This window comes from Ciconia boyciana, chromosome 3 (assembly GCF_034638445.1).
Source record: "Ciconia boyciana chromosome 3, ASM3463844v1, whole genome shotgun sequence".
In the NCBI taxonomy this organism is placed as follows: domain Eukaryota; kingdom Metazoa; phylum Chordata; class Aves; order Ciconiiformes; family Ciconiidae; genus Ciconia; species Ciconia boyciana.
This window is the reverse complement of record NC_132936.1, coordinates 8,537,966-8,558,760: the sequence shown is the minus strand read 5'-3', so window position 1 is coordinate 8,558,760 and position 20,795 is coordinate 8,537,966. Positions and strand designations below refer to the sequence as shown.

The following is a 20,795-nucleotide window of genomic DNA, read 5'->3' as shown; positions in this document are numbered from 1 at the left end:
TGCGAGGCCTCGGCAGAGCTCCTTTTCAAATATGTCAACACTCGCCCTTAATTAGCCCTTCCAGCATAATGAGGCATTCCTCATCTCCAAAGGGTTCAGTGTGCGTCTGTTCCTGCCGTCTACACGGGGCTGCAAAGACAAAGAGCCGGGGGCAGCTCCACCTCGGCGCTGCGAGAGCAGCCCGGCTGGGCCGGAGCGGAGGTGCGGGCCGGCCGTCTGGCCAAGACACTGGGCCCATTCTCCGCTATTGTGGACGCTCGCTGAATGCCGCTTTTTGTCCTTTCCCGTGGGCAGACAGACACAGAAACTGTAGCTTTTGTTCTTCGGTCAGGAGCAGAAATCTGCCTTTGCAGTAGAACACGTTGGCCTGGCAGACAGAGGTTTACCCGCCCCTGAAAGGGCGACAGCAGCCCCTTGCGCAGCGACGCGAGCCACGGCTGCGGTGCTGCACCAGGTCCCTGCCCGGATATTTTGCCCCCTGTCCTCAGAGGACGAGCCGCAGCGGTGCGAGAGGGGCCCGGCTCTTTCGGGCGGGCAGCACCGAGCCGTCAGTCCCGCCAGCCCTTGCCTCTCCCCGGGAGGGCGAGGCAGCGCAGCCCCTGGGGAAGCTGCCTTCCCCCCGCAGACGCGGGTGCAGAGCCCCACTCGCGATGGGGCACAGCTGCCCCCCGCGCCCCCCCGCCCCCGACATGGCGGCCGAAGCCCCGCCCCTCGGGTGGCGGGGGCGGAGCTCCCGCGCCCGCCCCGCCTCGCCCGGTCCGGGCGGGGGCAGCGAGTGCCCCGGCCGCTGGCGGCCGCGCGTGCGCGCTGGGGCGCGGGACACTGACGAGTTGGCGCGGCGGGGAGGCCGGTGCTGGGCTGCCGCTGCCGCGGCGGGCGGGCGGGTGAGTGAGTGCGTGCGTGCGTGAGTGAATGACTGACTGACTGACTGACTGAGTTGCTGCGGGGAGCGGCTGGGCCGGGGGAGTGTGTTCCGCCGAGCCGGCGCTCCCTCGGCTCCGACCGGGGCTTGAACTTCGCTCGCGGCCGTCCCTGGGGCCGTCTTGAGGGGGAGGACCGGGCCGACCCGAACCGACCCTTCCCGCTGCCTCCGCCCGGCGCTTCGCCCCGCTCCGCCGGCGGCCCTCGGTCGCGTCCCGCGTAGAGCGGGGCGTCAGCGTGAGGCGTCCCTCGGCGCGGGCTGGGCGGGGGGGTCGTTGCCCGGCCCCTTTCTCGGGCACGCTGGGGCGTTACTCCTCCGCCGTGCTCCCACGTTATTGTCTCATCGTCTCTAAAAATACCTCGCTGGCTGCCCACCGCGTCGGCGAGCTGGCGTGGGCTGCCGCTCGGGCGGGGCGTATTTTGGGCAAGGGTTTTGTCAGGAGGCGCGGAGCGTCTGCTTCGTGTGCCGCCGCGCTGCGCGGGCAGAGCCCGGCCTCTGCAGCGGGAGCGCAGATAAGCTCAGGCGCTGGCAGCGCGGGGGGGGGGGGCAGGTTTCTGTCCAAAATGCACAGCCCTTCTAGCCAGCTGGAGAGGAAATGTGTATGCTGTGACTTTTACCTGAGCATATCAGTCACGTTCAGCCCATTAGGTTTTATGCTCATCTTGCTTTTAATTTGCGCTCGCCCTTTCTCTGTAGCTGCTGGTTTCTTTGTCGCACGGTACAGTGCAGTTTTCAGTAATAATTTCCGCCTGGTGTAGTGATAGACTGCGCTCTGCCATAACCGGCTTTCAACTTGAGAAGTTTACTCTCTGCCAAAGTTAGTAAGGCAGGCTTGCGTGGGGGAGAGGGGGCTCTGTGTGCTTGCCTGAATATTTCTGTCCTTCAGAGCAAAGAAAGCATCAAAGGTAGTTTCTGTTTTGGTTTTCATGCGCTAAAATAACTGGATGTGTGGGCTCAACAATATTGAGCACAAAAATATCAGCTGAAACTAGTGTGTCTAGAACTGTGTGGGTGAGAGCTGCTTGTTTCAGAGACCTGGCAGTGAAAGGCCACTGCTGGGTAAGTGGCCTGTCCCCCGTGGAGCCGGTCGCAGGGATGGAGCCTTGGGGTGCGTGGAAAGTCCTTGGGGCAGGAGAAGCCAATCTGTGCTGGGAAAGCCCAGGAATATCCTACCACAGTTAACAGATGTAGCTGTGGTGGGCTGCTGGCAACTTCAGCTTCTTCCTTTTTTTAAAATTTCCAGAGGTGGATGTCCAGTTCTGTGTTACTTTTTATCACAGACACAAAAAATAGTACCAAAACTCTTAATATTTTATGTGACGTCTGGGCACATCTATCAGAAGTTGGTGGGAGAGGTTGTCTGTGCTAGTTGGGTTGGCTTGCTGAGCTAAAGTGCTTTCGTGCAGTCTGATCGCTATCTCCTAATGGCTTTTTTTGTCATGATAAACATCAATACGCTGTATAGGCTGAGTTCTTTACCTTGATATATTAACGCAAACATTTCTTCTAAGTGTAATTGCTGTTGTCCTTTAGAAAGAACAGCGACTTTCACAGCTGACCAGTTTTGAATACTACTCATGCACGTTTGAGGCCAGCCTAATGTAGCAAAAGAATTAATTTGAAGAGCTGCTTCATTGTGTCTGTCTCTTTTTAGCAGCTCTGATGACAAGTCACAGAGAATCAACAAAAGCAGATGGCTGGAGGTGGCTCTTGTCACTTTGGGGAGTAGTCTATTGAATAGTGACAGATTAGAAGATAAGCACATTAGCACAAAGTAATTTTTTGTGTTTTGTGTTAAAGCGTGTTAAAACTTAATTTGTGAGAAGTTTGAAAAATTACGGTTTTTAAGCACTCTTAAATTCACTATACCTACTTGATACTGAAATTTCATTTTGTCCAGGTGGAGGTACAAAGTTCCAAGTACAGTGATCAGATACGCTTATAGGGTCATAATGCACCAGCACAGGCTTGCCTGATACAGATAATGCTCTGGCAGAACGTTTTTGGGGGTGAGGGGGAAAAGACTACTGTTGTAGTAGTCACTTTAGCATTGGTATCAAGGCTTGTTGAAGGCTTAGGCCGCAAGCTGTGAACTTTCACCCAGATTCACTGACCGTACACTGAACTTTTACTTGGCTACATGACAGAAGGCCCCGAAACCAGTGCAAACCAGGGAGATAAGGAAGGTTCAACCTTCACAGAAGTTACAACCTTAGAGATAAGAGAAGAATCAGCCCGCCTAGAGACAATGAAAGGGCCCAGTGAAGAACGGGAAGACCCCAGACCCCAACACTACCATTGGTCCGAACTGTCTCCTGAGGGGAGGGGAATTTGAATTGTAAGGGTATAATTGCCCACAGATTTCTTTGTTCTGGGTCCCTCTCTGGAGGCACCCAGCTTGAGCTGTTTTCACCACTGTACCAATCAATAAATTCATCTGGCGTACGTCGTATCAGAGACTCTGCTTTGAGAAACCTCGGGTCGAGCCAGAGAGGAGAGAAAGCACCCGAGAGTGAGAGTATGTGTGAGCGAGGAGTTGAAAAGGGGCACCCGTCAGCTCAGTGGAGCTGCCGCTGCAAAGGGACTCTGGTCCTAGCAGTTAAAGTCTCGGGTGGTGTATGTGCGACTCCCTGAATGGTGTGGGAATGCTCAGGCAGCAGTTTCTCCTTTAACGCTACCGCATCTTCTGTGACGTGTCAAACATGTGCCAAGTATAATGTTTTGACCTAATGGATAACAGCATTGGTTAAATTGAAGGCTGCCTAAACTTTATAACCTGTTATGGACAAACTGACTGAAGTTTTTTGGTCGTTATGGCAGTTTTCTGAAGGCTTATATACATTTCTACAGAACATATCTCACAAGGATTTAACTTTCAAGATGAAAGAATAGGAATATGAACCTCCTGAGGAACATGAATTAGTACTGAATAACTGAAGGGGTTTTTTTTGTTAGTGCTGCAGTGAATGTTGTTTCCCTCCTAACCTCTCCATCTTGTTAAATTAGATGTCAAGACCACTTAAAATTTATTTTAGTCTTGCTGTGCATACTACTTTTTCTGGAGTATGATGGCTGTCACCGCTTAGTTTGCTCTCTAAAAGCCACGCACAATATAATGACTTGGTCCCAAACCTGCCAGGAGCAGAACGTCATCTGTGTAACCTGTACCCAGTGGCCTTCAGGAATAACTCTTCAAACACAGTTGCAACTTAAAATTTCTGTTCTCCTGGGGGCTTGTCTAATTTTAGAGTGATTTTATTTTTTAAGGGTGTTTTTGAGAGTCTCTGGCTTTTTGTGACTTTCTGTAATTTTTTCAGAGAGCTCAGAAGTGAGTGGATGAGATCAGTGTGGCATTCTTCATTTCTTTTGACTCGGCAGACTAATCCTGTAGTATATTTAGTACTTGCAAATCCAGGATTTTCTTTCCAGCTAAATGGTAGACCAGAAATGTAATTTACAGCTTCTGGGATGCTGCACCAATATTTCAAGGTACGGTAGGAAGAAGAACCTGAGAAATCTTGCACCTTTCGATAATGCGCACTCTTAAGGTGAAGGTCCTTAGAATGCCTGCAGTGGCAGTGCAGGTTTTGTGCAACGGTCTCATAGTGTTGTGAAAAATCAGGGGAGTTTAAATCATGCTGCTCAGAAAAGGAATGTGATATTTTTTCCTTGCTTAGCATAAGTATGGGCATGTATTTTCAATTCACATGATTATTGTGGAATTTATTTTGTACATCTATGAAAAGTAATCTTCCTTTTGAATGCCTGAAACCGATGCATGGTTCGTGTGTCATTAAATTAGAAACTGCAGGAAAACAAAGAACCATCTGGAGACTTGGTGGGGGGGAGGTTGAGGTTTCTGGTTAAATGTACTATCAACACAGGAAAAACTATAAAGAGTGTTTCAGCTACAAAAGGAGGCAAAATGTGCTGGGCATTTTGTCTCATTTTTGGGGGGGTTGTTTTTTGTTTTTTTTAAACCATCTTCTTTTCATAATTAGGTGAAGCACCAAGAATGAAAGATATGGACAATATCAAAACTGTAAAGAAAGAATGGTAGGTGCCAGTTCCCCCCTCCCCCTTTTTCCTCTTCCTTTTGTATTGCTCTTTGTGTGTCCTGTTACGACTTTTCAAACTTTATGTTAAATTTTTAAATTTTAAATTTTTTTTCTGTATCCACCTGTTCCACATACAATGAAGTTTAAAAAAAATGTTTTGCTAAAAGATTTTTCACATACCTGGAATGTTTCCTAGATGCAAGAAGCTGCGTAAATATTTTTATTTAAAATAGAAAGGCAGCCTTACAAATTGCTAATTTGCTGTGGACCTCTACATTTGATATGGAGGTGTTTGGTTTTCCAATTATGTTTCCAAGGTAAAGCATAGTGAATATCTAGATTAACGCTTCAAGTTTCTTTTGTTCTATTAGAAAACTAAAATGGGGACAGCATACTTTTGAAATTTCTTCTTTAATGTTGTTGAGGTTTTTCTTTTGTTTAAAGATGTTAATCTGTAGGGATTCTTAGTGTTGCATAGATGCACTGGCAACAATTCCTTTTTATGCAAATGTATCTAATTACCATTCAAGTAAGCATTGCTGCTCTTGAATTCAATGCAGAGTTTTATGTAAAACTGGATATTTTTCAAGAGCTGGGATTTTTTTTTCTGAATTGCTTAAAATAGACTTTTCTGAATCTCCAATAGGAATAACTCCTGCAATGTTTACCAAAAGCTGCATAATCCTCTTACTATGCAAAGAACCTAAACTGAAAGATAATAATTCATTCAGGTTGCATATTTCTGCATTTTGATTGGTGAAAATCTAACAGAAACAGCTGTCACATATACAATGTTCTATAAAAAGATGTGGTTGATGCATCTTTTTTAATACTCTGGCAGTCTCCACAGTATTGAAGTCTTCTATTGTGTTTCTTCAGGGTGCTCAAGTGGTGTTGAGTCACTTGTTCTTGAGTTTCTCTAATGTACTTTCAAAGACAGTAATGGTGGTTCTGTGATGGTGCTGGGAATGGGGAGGTTCAAGTAGGGGTGGGGGAGTAAATCCTAGGGCAATTTTCTTGTATGTGATTTTTAACACTTATGGCAAAGGAAGTCACCCAAGCATATATCATGGAAATGCTTTAAGGAAGGCCCTTCATTGGGGCACAGTTAAGTGTTTGATGGTCTGTATTAGCAGTATGAATCATCTAACTTGCATTCCTTGCTCTGACACCAAATTTAGAAGCTTCTGCATAGATGAATTAGCCTTTTCTGTTGTCATTCTTTAACTTGTCCTTCTGAAGTGCAAATAGTAGCAGTTAGAGATTCATAAGAAGTTTCTAGAAAAGGCACAATGCAAAGTTGACCTGATGTTTTGTAACAACTACGCAAGCTGGGTGCGGGGGAGCATGCCTTTTATATCTCTTGGTACTGAACTTCTAGGGTAACTGTCTTCTAATCTGTTCTCTGAGGCATCATTTTTACTTATGTCTTTGTTCTGCAGGATGTGTAAATCAGGAACGGATGATCAGATTTTGAATGGTACAGAACAAAACTGTGACTACTTTGTAGATAACCTTTTTGAAGAAGCTCAGAAGGTTGGTGCTATATGTATGCCCCCAACTACAGTCAAGAACCAGGTAGGCAGTGAAGAAAAGATACTCGTGTTTAACATAACAGCGCTCCAGGAGTACTCTGGAAAACAAATGCAAGAAGTCCAGCAGTCTTATCCAGTACATCTGTAAATAAATGCGCACAGAATTCGGACAGCAGTAGGAACAATCTCCCATCTCATAGTCAACCAGGCCTATGCTTCTGCGCTTCTGGCTTTTACTATTTTATAGTGGTTTTAGTGTTGTTCGAGGACTTATGCTGGCATTGGCGAATGTACTTCTGCTTTATTAGTAAGGAGAGCGAGCTGATCAGGTGGTGCAAGGAATGACAACTACTTTTACATAAGAAATTGTTTAAAGAGTTGCAGCCTTCTTATGCAGAGGCATATCCCAATTCTTTTTATTTGCTCTCATTTGTATAGTTGTGGTAGTAGTGGGGTGTCTAGTATGGGTTTGTACGCAGTGATTCTGTCCTTTTCATATTTTTCTGTTACTCCCCAAAGACTGGTAAGGGGCTGGAGAAAAAGGCCATGTGGAACAAAGATGTCAAGGAGAAATTTGGAGTGGGCATTGCTGGAAATTACATTCGTGGATCCCCAACTGAGTCTGGGAGAAAAGGCGTGTCAGGAGCAATACCTTAAATTGCAGTTCTGTAATAGTGTTCCATGGCAGTACTTGTGTCAATGTCTAAATGGGAAGTTGGTGTGGAATAATTAGTCCATGTTAAACTTGCATGCTGGTTTGCTGTAGAGGAACCTTCCCATGATGAGAACTCCTTCCATATGCATTGGTGCCATGAGACACAAGACTTTTTAAAGGAATCTAATCTTGCTAAGTGCTATATACCTTTTTGACAGATTACCTAACCGAATGAGAAGGAATTTTATTCAGCAGTTTGCACATGCTGTGTATTTATGTAACAATCATCTTCTAACAAGTCAAACTGCAAAAAAGAAAAAAAAAAAAAAGAGAAAATTGTCAAGTACTATCAAGCCTAGTTCAAACTAATTTCCAGCTGAGGTGAATTCTGCATTTGTACATGCTTCATATACCTCACATGTGGCCAAGTAACAAGTATCTGTCAAGACAATGTTATTTCAGGGACCAGACCTAGATGATCAAATGCTTCCTGAAATGGCATGGTGCATACATATGAAAATGCAATCCCATGTTAAAGTTGGAGAGATTTCAGTGAACAGCGTGAAGGCTACAAGTTGAAGTAGTGGATGTTCTCTGGCAAAGTTAATGAATTACTGAGAATTTATTTTTTCATTCCCCTAACACCAAGGTTTTGAATATACCCAGGAATTCCAGGGTAACATAAATGTATGACTGTCTGAAAGTAAATTTTCTGATACTTGCTGCATTTCCTAAGTGAAAGGCTTCTGCATGTATTATCTCAATGCTTTACTTTCAGAAAATCCTCCTGAATTATCAGAATCAAGGCTTTACTCTAATAAATCCCCAGCTGGACTATTCTGGTAGTTGGTGTTCCAACACCAGGCATGTGTGCTCTCAAATTAGCTCTTGAAGAGTTGCAGCTGGCTGGGATCTTCCAGCTCTTTTTTTTTTTTTTTCTCCTGCTGAATTGAAGGAGTATTCTTGACCTAGGAAAGCAACATGATTGGGAGAAGGTTTATTTCTATCCCTGATTGACACAAGATACTTAGAAATGTCACTTACCCCTTGCAGTTGCTCTGCCTGTTGGCATAGGGCCAAAACAGATTACAGTGAGCCTTCTCTCAGTATTTTTAGTCCATGCAGTGGATGATTTACAGTCATAGGGTACTGAGGGTATTCCAAGCTGGTTTTACATCAGTGTTATAATGAGAATTGTTCTTACTTTATAGGTTGATGTAATCATTAAACTTTGGAAGAATGGGTTTACAGTAAATGACAGTGAACTTAGGAGCTACACTGATGTTGCAAACCAGCAGTTCTTGGACTCCATTAAAAAAGGGTGAGTTTTGTGTTCTTAATCAGCCTGAGTTAATGTGCTTTGGATAGTACTTAGCTTATGCTCTAAATTTTTTACATAGCTGTTTGGCTTTGCTGCACTGCAGTATCCCTGTAGGAGTGTAGGCCACTGCCTGTCTTAGTTCCTGCAGTGCTAATGACTGTTTTAACATCAACAAGTTTAATATAGCTTTCAATTGCAGTAGTCATACAGTTGCTGATGAAATAGATAAAAGCGAGTGTTGGTAGGGGACACAGCAGGTGCAGAATGAAATAAAGAATAAGTCAGAGTGCCCAGTAAGAGCTACTGATCAAATGGTACTTTGACTGACAAACTCAATGCACAAGTGGTTGAGCATTTCTGTTTTTATGGTCTTTGTTTTCTTTTTATTGATGAAAAGCCTTAAGTAGGCACAGTTGCTCCATGTAACATCAAGAAACTCTGATCAGTCTTAAATTTCAGACATTTTTCCTAGTACAAACTTACTATTTCAGTCACTTGTGTGTGTGTAGCAATCTTACTTTTATCCCCCTGTTAAAAATGAGCATGCTATCCTGATTTCTGCTAGTGACTACAGTGTTGCTTTAAAAAGCAGGTTGACCATACAAACCAATGTGATTTTGAGCCTTTAATTTGTAGTCTGTTTCCTCACCCCATACAAATGGAGAGGAGAATATAATTTTATGGAGAATGTAATTTAATAACTCCCTTCCAAGTATGCAAAATTATTTAGCCATTGTATTTTTTGTCTTTTCCATACTTTGCTAGCCCATCAAAAATACTAATTTTACACTGTATTTCTCCTCTATGGCTGTCACCTGTGTTAGTTGTAATAGCCATTAACTGCATTGTTTAAATCCTTTTGCTTTCTTTGTATGCATGCATCAAAAGTTTGCTACCCTTATTCCATTCTTTGTTTGTGAAGATGCTAATTACAAGATGGTTCCTGCATAATGGTTGATGGTAGAGAAGCACTTAGTACAGCCCTAGTGCCAGCTGAGCCCCTCCACCTGAAAAATGTAATATCTGCATCAGAGCTCATAGACAAAGGCATTGTTGTCTTCTGCTTAACGCAAATCATTACCAGGGTGATGTTACTGCACTAAAGAGTGTAGCTATTAGTGATGATCTAATTTTTCAAAGCTGAGATTCATGTTTATTTGTAATTAAACACATTGGATCTAAACTCAGTTCTTTCCCTTTAAAAGCCAATTGTCTTTTTTTCTTCTTGTTTTACTATGGCTATAAAATAATTGAACCTTTTGTAGCAATGTATGGCAATACTGAACTTCCTGCACATCATGTGCTTTGGAGTGGTAACTGCTGAGTAAATTTGAGCATCATTCAACAGCTTGCATGATGATGTCTTTTTTTATTGTTCACTTTCTATTTAATTTGCGGTTCAGGAACTTGAAGTTGTTTGTATGTCATGCATTTAACATAACTCTTACTACATACTTGTGAAGTTTTGGTTTTTAAAAGCATCATCCTTGAAAGGATAGACATAGATCAGGTATTAATCATTAATCTATTTTGTATACTGAAAACAATACAGTAGTTCTGTTTCTGACATGGGTTGGTTTTTTTTTTTCTTAAGGGAACTGCCTTTTGAGCTACAAAAAGTTTTTGATAAGGAGGAGGTGGATGTCAAAGTGGAAGATAAAAAAGATAAGGTGTATTTGTCATCAAAAAAGCCAATGTTTCATCCCTTTTCTGGACATGGTTACAGATTAGGAAGGTGAGTAGTCTGATGTGATCTATGATTGAGTAGCTGAAGGGAACTATACCTATGGTAAAGAATCTCATAATTAAGGTTGGAAGTGACCTCTGGAGTTCTCTAATCCAAGCTCCTGCTCAAAGCAGGGTCAGCTGTGGGGACAGATGAAGTTGCTTAAGCTTTTATCCAGTTGGGCCTTGAAATCCTGCAAGAGTGGAAGCTGTGCAGGCTGCTTCAGTGCTGGACTGTGCATGGGAAAGAAATTTTTCCTTATATCCAGTCTGAATGTCTCTTATTTCAGTTTATGTCCACCATGAAGAGCCTGGCTCCCTCTTCCTCATGGCCTCCTGTAGACCCTGGCAGGCTGCTGTTAGGTGTCCCCCCTGACACCATGTCTTCCACAGGCTGAACAAGCCCCTCTCCTCCAGGCTGCAGCCATCTTGGTGGCCCTCCATGGAACTTGCTCCAGTTTATTGACATCTTTCTTTTATTTTGGGTACCCAAACTGAATGCAGTAATTAGGTGTGTCTAATGAGTGCTGCATGGCAAATAATCAGCTCCCACAATCTATTGGCTGTGTTCCTGTTAATACAGCCAGGATGCTGTTGGCTTGCTTTGTTCAAGGTCTCAATATTAGCAGAACTGTTTCCAGCTGAAAGGCTGTCACTCTTCTCTTCTGTGATTTAAGAGAAAAGAATCTCTTTTAAAGCTGTATGTGCAATACTTCATGTGAGAAGAGGGGAGTATGACAGTCCCACAAAGGGAAGTGAAGAAGTAAGAGGTTATTTTGCATTCTTTAAAAATTTCTCAGTATTTAACCATGTGTTTATTGCAGTAAGACATCTTAGCATGTTACAGTGATCCTCTTTCCTTTACTCCATGACTCTGTTGTGGTTGGAGAGTGTCAGCCACTAATGCCAATGCTAAAAGTGGACTTGATTTAGAACCAAACAGTACTGTACTTTGGAAGGCTGTTGTAGAGGGGCAAGCCAAGAGTTCATGTATTTGATCCCTGTGACTTTTGCTTACTCCAGCCAAATTATCTGCTTCACATATCCCTGTTGTGTAAGACTTACATGCCTATAAAAGCTGACTTCAGCCTAGAGAACAGAACACATTCAATGTCGAGGAGCCTACAGGAAGCCTTCACAGGTGGGACTGCTTAGTGATCTGCCAACTGGAGTTAGTAGGCTGTGGTGAAACCTTAGGCGAACAGCTTGTTTCGATTAAGTGGAAAGGGCTTGCTGCTAAGGCCCAGGGCTTGCACTGAGGGAAAGTGAAAGTGACTTGGGTAGAAATGGATGAGGTAGGGGAAGAAGATAATAATGTGCAGAGTAAGAGACTGGTGACAGTAAAGGATGACTGGTTCCAGGCTGCCTCAGAGAAGCAAGTATCTGTTTTATCAGTTTCATCTGTTTCTGTAGCACAGTCCATTCAGTTGCTACATGCTTGAGTAGATACAGTCAATAGGGAAAATCTTCCCTTGAGAGATGGATGAGATGCTGCAAGACTTGCTTTTGGTAGCACTGAAATCCTGAGCAAACGAGGGTCCAGAACTTAACCTTATTTTATCTACAAATAGACCTGTATATGGCAAAAGCAAAAAGATCTTCAGTGTGCTGGGTTTCTGCTGCTAACCAGTGCTAAATGGTAGGTTGTTCACTTGCTTGTTGTGCTCTGTCATGCCTACAGCAAGTAATGACCTTGCTTCCCACTAGGCGAGTTAGTTTCTGGAAACATGCTATTCTGTGAATTTCGGTTGACTGGTCTTGTACACTGAGACATCCTACAACTTCACTTTTTTTTTTTCTTTATGGGCTGGATAAAATGCTTTTTTTCCCCCTACTCTTGCTGTCTATTCAGTGCTATGCTATCAGAGCCTCTTCTTTAAAGATGAGTAAATATTTTTGCTGATGTTGGAAACATGAGCTGTAAGTGCTCTTACTCCATAAACTAGTGCTCACTTCCTGACGTTAATAAATGTGCATTGCATGTATATGCTACTTTTTCAGCAGAAAAGCTTTGTGGGGAAATAGTAGTGCTGTCTGAGACCTGTAACAAGTTTAAAGCTATAGAACTCCCTTTCCACAGTTGCATTTGTGTGCTTAATCAAACATGAGAGAGGCAAATGACTGAACAGTTTACTTCAGCTTATGACCTAGCTAAACCTCTGCTTATCAAATAAACATTTTTTTTTTTAAAGTCTATAGATTTTCTGCCAGTGTTCCCAGATGGATGGATTATGTGGTGGATGGACCATTATGAATTGGTCTGACTGGCTCACTAAAACTTTTGTTGGAGGAAAAATGGAGGAACTAGAGATATGTTTGTTGATACAACTCAGATGAGCTTGATCCTCTCCCTTTTTATTGTACAGGAGAAACAAATGAGGTTTGTCAGACCTTACCAATATACCTTATGAACCTATATAACTAATGGGTATATTCTGTTCTACCACCATTCAGCTGCATTTAATAGTTTGGGACTATAACAAGGTTTGCAACCACACTTTTCTATTAAGTTTATCAATGCATTTTAAAGACTGCTTCAGAAGAATGTTAATTAAACTATTGACTGAAATCCCTTGTAGTAAAGTGGGCTTGCTCTATAACCTCATTAGGGTAGAACATTGTGTGTCAAGCTTCTTAACCATTAGTCAGGGTAAGGCACGATACCTAACCCTTGGGCTTTTTCTCTTCAGAAAATTGACAGGAGGCTCTTATGTCTCTTTAATCTTTAGTTTACATGTTCTTTTGATAATCTTATAAAAGGAATAACCCTTTAAAAGGGGTGATAATGCTTTGATCTCAGGCTAATAAGAGACTTAGATTCTTCGTTTGTGGCTTTAGTCAAAGCTCCCACCACTAGGTGGCTTTATCTGTCAGTTCTACAAGAGCAAAGTCAGTAAGTATAGAAATGCTGTAAACCTTAGTGAATATAGATCTTCTAACTTTCTCTTGCAGCTTAGCTTAACATGTTGGCTTCAGTTGCACACATACTTGCTATTGAAAGATTCATCTCCAGTGCCTACCACAAATTCTGAGATGTGACGATGAGGGAAGTCGGTTTGAGAATGACACCAAAATCTATATCCATTTGAGACAGTTGTCTGAACTACAGTTGTGACTGATGGGCTAAAATGGAGTTCAGCCCAGGCTAAACCAGACTCCTGGCAGCTGCACAGTTGACTACCTCTTCAGCCTCTGCTGTACTGGAGATGGCTAGCTCACACATGAGTGCTTATACTTCAGTGTCTGAATCTGGAACTGAACGCCACTGATCACGTAGACAGCAAAAGCTGATCATTGCTGGACTGAAGTGTGACTTGAACTTTTTTTTTTTGCTCTGCTCCCAAGACTGTTTATTATCTTGCTGGTGCTCAAGCTTTTTTTCTGGATCTGGAGGGCAATTAGGCTTTATTTTGTCTTGAGGTCATTGCACAGAAGCTGGGTGTGAGATAAGTAAATCAGTAGAGGCAGGTGGGTGATAGTAAGTCACCTGTACGTGGAGTACCAGAATGTTTTACAGATGTGCCTCTTGGAACCTGTTGGTGGCAAGTTCTTGTGCCCCAGCTGATTTCTGTGTAATGCAAACCAGTCAATTCTGTGCCTTTCGTCTGCCTCCAGTTACTGTGAACATCTCTTATCACTTGGTTGGGAATGAGATTCCTTGATGCTCATTCTTTTTGCAGAGTTTCAATGGAAGAAATAAAAAGTGCCTCTACTGGCTGATAGCCTAGAAGTTAAGGCACTTAACTAGGCAGTGGATGATAAGCATTTTTTAAATACCTCAGACTGAGAAGGACTTGAGCCCCAGACTTTTTAGCCTGAATATATTAAGTCATTAGCATCTTTGTTTTAATAAATTGGCTGTGACTTTTCTGCCTTATGATTAAACTAAGACAGGTACAAGAACACAAGGATGCAAGGATGGGGTATGTGTGCGAAGCAGATGTAGTATTGTTAAGACTGTTATTCTATGGCCATTGGTTACCGACTTCTCTCTCAAGAAACAGTAACTCATCAATTTTCTGTGCAAAGGCAAAGCTTTTCTGCAAAGCACCATGAAGCGTTCATGTAGTCAGTGGCCACAGTTGAGCTCAGAGAAGAAATGGTAACTCCTTAAATCACCACTATTGTTTTGCCAGCAAACATCTGGTTGTACTGACATGAGCTGAGGATGTGCCCATTGGATCAGGCCTTGTGATGACTTAAACAGTACATGCTGAACAAGCTTAGTCCTGAAAGAAGCACTAAGGTCTAGACATTTCTTCAGAATAAAAATTTTGCCAGTAATTTTTTTTTTTACGACCACACACTTGGACTGAGGTCCCTCTATTCTGTTAAGTCATTTTATGGATCTTTGCCCTTAAGGTAGGGTCAGCTGTCGAAAATGCCTTAGAAAAAAACCCGAAATCTAAGTGCTGTGTGCATCAGCCTGGATTTTCATATTAAGTCAATTTCTCTGATAGATGAGTAATGCTTCTAAGCTGAAATAGATGATGCTGAGGTCTAAATCAAGGCTAACAACATGCAGTTAAATTGAATTACTGTAATCACATTACAGTGAAAATTAACATTGAGTATGCAAATTCAGTACTCAAACCCCTTAAAGTTTCACCTGTGTGATTAGAGTACAAAAAAAAATGCACGAAGAATCTTCAGACTGTTTCATCTCTTGTGTATTTGTATTTAATCCTTTGATACTTTAGTTTCCTTCCATCTTGTAAAAATGTTTAATACGAGCAAACTGAAATTCTTTAGCATGTTGAAGTCTTCAAGAGAAAGTATTGGCATACAGTTAAAAAAAAAGCTGATATTTAGGTCAGTATTCCTATATTTGTAAAAAGAGAAGTCATCAGTGCACCCTGATACAGGGCAGAAAGCTCCAGAAGCAGAGGCCTGGAGGGAGGTTCAAGCTTACATGTGTACACAGAAGGCATAACCTCATATGGCTTTTCTTTTCAGTGCTACTCCAAGGATAATCTCTAAAGCAAGAGATGATCATCAAGGACCTGACAACAAAAGACACTTGCCGTTAGTACCCTTAAATGATTTGGAGCCTATCACTAACATCCAGATCTGGTTAGCTGATGGGGAAAGGATAATTCAGAAATTCAATGTTTCTCACAGGTAAGATTTATTTCAGCACTGTCATATGTATTTGCATCTGAACTATTTGTCCTATGCCTGTACGCATGATAAGTCTCTAATTTCTGTGAATAATCTACCTCCTCAGTTCACTTAATGTTGGACTGCTGTTCAGCTGTATCCAGAAAACCTCCTTTCAAATTTTGAGAAATCTTTTAGCTGACAAGAGAGGAGCGTAAGAGGAATGTGAACTGATGTTAGTAGTCAGCACGTAACTGAGCATAAATGAAAATCTGAGGGAACTGTTGGAGTTCTTTGTAGGTTAGTGGAAGGTAAGGCGTATGTATTCCTCATTACTAGAGGAAACAGCTTTTAAGATGATAGATCTCTCAAAATGACTATATCTGGAGCAAATTGCTTAGTAAAAAGCCTGCTATCATTGGGCATAGACAGCACCACAGCTGGGAGCTGGAGGATGTGACTTTTGAGCCAGAAAGTTGAGCCAGAGTCGGTGCACTAGGCAGGGGAGGTTCATCACCTGCATGTCAGCATGGACAGAATAGAATCCATCCAGTGTGTTCAATTCTTAATTAGTAAAATTCCCAGTTCCCAAACAGGCTTATAAATGGGGATAATGTCAGACGGTGTCAGCGCAGTGTATGTATGCAGGAGCTTTGAGAAAGTAGGATTAACTGTTTAACATTAAATTGTGGAACTACTGTCTTTAGAGACCTTTCTCAAATTTGTAATTTGAGAAATTACTCCAGTACTATACAGTCACATCATGTGGAAAGGATATGTTGCCTGGGCTTCTCTGTGAAGCAATTTAAAGTGATCATAGTTTTAATACAACCGAGGCTGCTGTCAAGGTAAACTTGTATGTCTTTGTGGCTGGTCAGAAGAAAAGCTCAGCAGTTGAAGGTTAATGACTGTAACTTTTTCTTTAACTTGTACTAATTTATTACTGTTAGTGGCCTGAGATATGAACTGAAACACTGTTGCAATGTACTGCTGAAGGGTCAATTGCTATTTTAATTCTAAATACTACTTTGGAGGGCTTAATATCTTAATTATTCCAGGTTTCACACATTTAAGTATATTTAGAAGCTTTTTGTCTTCATGGTAAATAGCAGTTTGAACATCTGCTAAGTGCTTTTGGAGGGGAAAAAAAAGTCTGAGATAAGCAGAACAACAGCCTTACTGATGCGATGCTCTTTTTGAAGTAGTTTGCAATAAATATTCCACCATAACATATCCTCTTGCCACAAGACCAGCATGTTTGTGCTGTATACAGTACTTGTGTATGACCTAGTAAGAAATAGGGGGAAATCCTTTTAGAGTACATATCCTTAAACATTATGATTGCATGTATAGCACTCCTTTCAGTGGAGGAGCAGAAAACAGTCAACTATTTGTTAATTAGACTATAGGTAAATAACCGGTAGCACAGATATTGCAGTGCCTGGATAAATTGATTACTTTTACCCTTTTGCAGATAGAATGTGTATGTGCCACAGTAACTCCTACTTTAGATATGACTTGATTACTGATGAAAGATTGAAGTTACAGCATTGGAGCAAAAGTGCAGGTAGCATTGTAATACTGCAGTATGGGGAATTCAGGAGACATAAGAGTGAAACAACTAGCAGAGCAGTGCTGTAGGAATAGCACACATAACTCTGTCTTGAATAGAGTTGTGTCCCTTCTTGAGCAGTTGCTAAGTTAGTGTGACCACGGAGCATCGGGTATGGAGCCTGGAAAGGAACTTGTTCATCCTAAAGCAAATAGCTGGTGGCTAATTGCCTGAGTTGCTCTTGGGACCCAATGAACTTTGATATAATGCATGTAAACACTTGTAAATGTCCAACCAAAAATTTATTCCTGCTTGAGGTTTTTCAAGCTCTAGGCTTATAAAACCAAGCACTGTCTCTTAATTGAGGCCTGCCTGCACAGGAATTAGATGCTGGCTATATCTGTCCTAGTAAGTATGGCTAAGGCATGAAAATCTGGTCATCTGTGTTGCTAAACTGCGAGGATGGCTTTCCCCCAACCCAACTAGCACTTTCTCAAGGCTTGGTTCAGGTGTTAGCTCAGGTCATGGACCATTCCCCAGAGGCAGTAAACTCTATGGGCTACTGTGTGCATGGGGGAGAGGAAGGATGAGTTTAACAATTTGCTAGCAGCCAGAGTCTACCAGTTGGCCTCAGGATCAGAGAATTGGCACTGACACTATGTTTATTTTACTGGTATAGATATATTCTGTCACCTTCATTTTCTAATTAAATTGGTCAATCCTGATTCTTCCACAGGAAAACCTCTGTCTTGCTCACTTGTTGCAAGGTTCTTCACACCTTAAAAGGCAGCTTGAATCTGTAATGAATTCACTGCTGCACCTGCTTTGGTAGAAGGAGACTATGTTTAGACCTAGTTAATTCATAAGCCATCCAGACAATTTTTGCAAACCCTTTTTCTTTATTATTATGGTTCTGCTACATGTACCACACTGGTGGCATCTTTATTCTAGCTCTTGGCTACAGAAACCTCAGGTAAGAGCTCCACCAGCTGGTTAAGTAATGGTAGGCTTGTGTAACTACCATTTGAGCCATAGTGAAGCATTTGACTGCTCAAAATAAGATTAATCCTTTTTCCGTTGGGACTGCTCTTGGAGCAGGTGAACCCTGGTCCTTGCCTCCCAACTGAATCAGGTGCTTCAGGATACCACCCCATCTATATTCCTCTATTTCTGTGCCATCAGCTATTATGTGAAGTGGGTGTCTCATTCTCTTCTTGTGGGTGGCTATGTGTGTTGTGCATATGGTCTGTGTTGGGATTGGAGTGCTCTAATGCTGAGTTTTCTTTATTTCTTCTCAGAATAAGCCATGTCAGAGACTTCATAACAAAGTATCAAGGACGAGAGGGGAGTGTTCCCTTCACGCTGACTACTTCGCTGCCGTTTCGAGAGCTGCAAGATGAGACGCTCACACTAGAGGAAGCAAAGTTGCAAAATGCTGTTGTTGTTCAGAGACTTCGGAAAACAACTGAACCTTTCAGACTCTTAGTGATAAAAGCACCTGACGATGACTATAAAACTGCTGCTACACCTAATGGACAGCTCAAGAATGAGCAAAAAAATGCTAGCAAAAGTAGAAGATCAAATTAGCTTTTAACTGGCCAAAAACTACATACAGGTGGAACTAGGCAAAACCAAAAATGTAACCAGCAATATCTGGATGCACTCTTATCCTCATGTACTGTCCTCTTAGAGAGCAAAATGTGTGCTGTGCTATCATCTGCTATAATAGAAGTATTTTCAACTAAATTTGGTGGCCGGAGCCTGGCTATATAACATAGCAGAGGTAACTGTACAACAGGTCATCCTTAGAATTTCCTTAGGTAGAAAGCTTGTTAGTTCTTTAATGAGTGTATTTAGGCAGAACAGTTCTCTGAGACTTAATTACTACTGATAGCACCTTTTAAGGAAAAACAGTATTTATTTTTGCACTTTGGACTAAAATGAAACTGAACTGACTGGTTTCACTTACAGTTCGGTGTAAGCTGCTGCAGTTTGCATTCTTCTCACAGTAACTTTTAGGCAACAGATGCAGGGAAGCTCACATTCGAACACTTAACTAACTTGAAAATCTTCAATATCAGTATCTTCAGGATTTAACTTCTATCACAGGATCTGCAGTGTAATGTTCTATCAAGTCTTCACGTGGTGGTAGGTGCATGTGTGAGAAGATAGAAATGAGGTAGTCTGGTGCACACTGCATATGAAGTGCCTCAAAGTAAGCTCTGAAGGAATTGTTATTACCAGTGGTTGAAGTGGTTTCTGCTTCTCTTGTGCTGCTACGGGTGTCTTACATATAGGGTAATGTTAAACTACCTAGCTCATTAGGATAGAGATCCACTTTTAGCCTTGTCACACAAAAACTTCAGCTTTTCTGGAGATTACCATACAGGAATAGAGTGGCTTGGAGGGACACAGTAGGCTTTGTACTATATATCTGCCTCTGACCAGCTGATTGAGACACTAATTGCATGTGGCCAAGTTTCAAAGATGTTGAAAATCCTTATTTGAAAACTGAGGTTTCTTCCCCTCCTCTGCCCCATTTCCATCAGAATCTTTTATTTGGTTATTCATGTACTTGAGGCATACAATTTGGAGCCAACTATTCCATGTTTTGCTAAAGGAGAAATCAACATAAAGACTAAATATTTTGTACTGTGTTTGCTAAGTAGCATGTGGGTTTGTGAACGGAGCTAGAGCCTCTAAGTAAGACTTATCTTGGGGCCTCCAGTGAGTGCTGCCTAGTTTGTGCTGCCTACGCAAATGGATGATTGTTGGGGTTGTACTTCTTTTGTATTGTTAAATGAAAGACGGGTTTGGGATTTCTGGGTTTGTTCTAAATAGAAAATTACTTAATTGGAGTGACTTGAATTCTATCTAAAAGTCGTGTTCCTTCAAACTAGGGGTGCACTTACTTCGTTCCCAGGGATGTAAAACTGTTTTGCTTCAGCATCTCTCCTAGTATGTTTGAGGGCAGTGAAATGAAAGTCAACTGCACAAATATCTATTCAATGTATTCAGAAAGCAAATCTCTGAAAACTATGCAGTTAACTGTTTTCAGTGCTATAAACTTGATGTGCTACTATGTCATTCAGGTTTATGTAGCAAACAATACAACTAAATTTTCTTTGCTCTTGCACTGACTCCTCTACTGTATGAAAAGCCTACCAGATCTCCAGTAGTAGGAAGAAATGTGCAGGCAAATCCATTAGCAAAATTGAAGAGACAAGTCACCTACAGACACAGATCCAACCCTCACTTTGCAGAGCTTCTTGAGCAGTGAATTTTACTCATCAGTGCTTTTGAATTTGTCTTAATGTGAAACTAAGTATTAGAAAAACATATATGCTTGATTGTAAGTTCAATTGTTCTTATTTAAAAGGTGCATGAAATGTCAAAGTAGCACTATACTATTCCTGCATTTGCAACATAGAAATTCAAAGAAATAATTAGTGTAAGACTGATTGAAATTGAAGGGGGGGGGGTATAAAATTTTAAGGTAGGTAAATCCATTTTGCTTGTTATCAAAAGATCATGTTTTTGGAAAGGAGCAGTATGTATTTAGTATTTCAACATTGATTCATGTCTGCTACCAGTATTTTAAGAGACTGGATAGCTTGATTCTGTCTGGCTATATATTGTGCTTTACTGAAATCAGCTGTTTCTGGCTGCAGCTTTGGTGTACTTGAGAGTGTATTTGCAGTTTGAAAGTGTCATGATCTTAATTACAAAATGAGAGCAAATCTTTAAAAAGTCGAGTGATGCTGACTGCACTAATCCCATGTTAGACTAGAAAGTGCCTTTAAAAAAAGGCAACGAACTGTGATTGGATAACTTATTTCCTAATTTGGAGAAAATCTTTGGAATGAATACAGGGCTCTGCTAAATCTAATTGGTTTCGGTCAATTTGTAAAGACTGATTAGCTACCT

The 20,795-nt window shown here is 41.8% G+C and overlaps 1 protein-coding gene across 2 annotated transcripts; it reads left to right on the top strand.

Moving 5' to 3' along the window:
* Positions 1-747: 747 nt before the first annotated feature.
* On the top strand, positions 748-19,525 carry UBXN2A (UBX domain protein 2A). 2 transcript variants are annotated; one of them, XM_072858424.1, is made up of 7 exons: positions 748-884; positions 4,924-4,978; positions 6,423-6,558; positions 8,382-8,491; positions 10,086-10,226; positions 15,173-15,337; positions 18,167-19,525. In XM_072858424.1, exons 2-7 carry the CDS (start codon positions 4,938-4,940, stop codon positions 18,453-18,455), a joined length of 882 nt encoding a protein of 293 aa, XP_072714525.1. In that variant the 5' UTR covers positions 748-884; positions 4,924-4,937; the 3' UTR covers positions 18,456-19,525. The 2 variants fall into 2 exon arrangements, with proteins under 2 accessions (XP_072714525.1, XP_072714526.1); XM_072858425.1 differs by lacking the exon at positions 748-884 and adding an exon at positions 4,393-4,411.
* Positions 19,526-20,795: the final 1,270 nt, after the last annotated feature.

What these genes read in the sequence shown, in the direction of transcription:
- UBXN2A (XM_072858424.1), top strand. Translation starts at nt 4,938, where the DNA reads ATGAAAGATATGGACAATATCAAAACTGTAAAGAAAGAATG. An exon ending in CAACTACAGTCAAGAACCAG is followed by an intron (nt 6,559 to 8,381) that starts GTAGGCAGTGAA and finishes CTTACTTTATAG; the next exon opens with GTTGATGTAATCATTAAACT. An exon ending in TTGGACTCCATTAAAAAAGG is followed by an intron (nt 8,492 to 10,085) that starts GTGAGTTTTGTG and finishes TTTTTTCTTAAG; the next exon opens with GGAACTGCCTTTTGAGCTAC.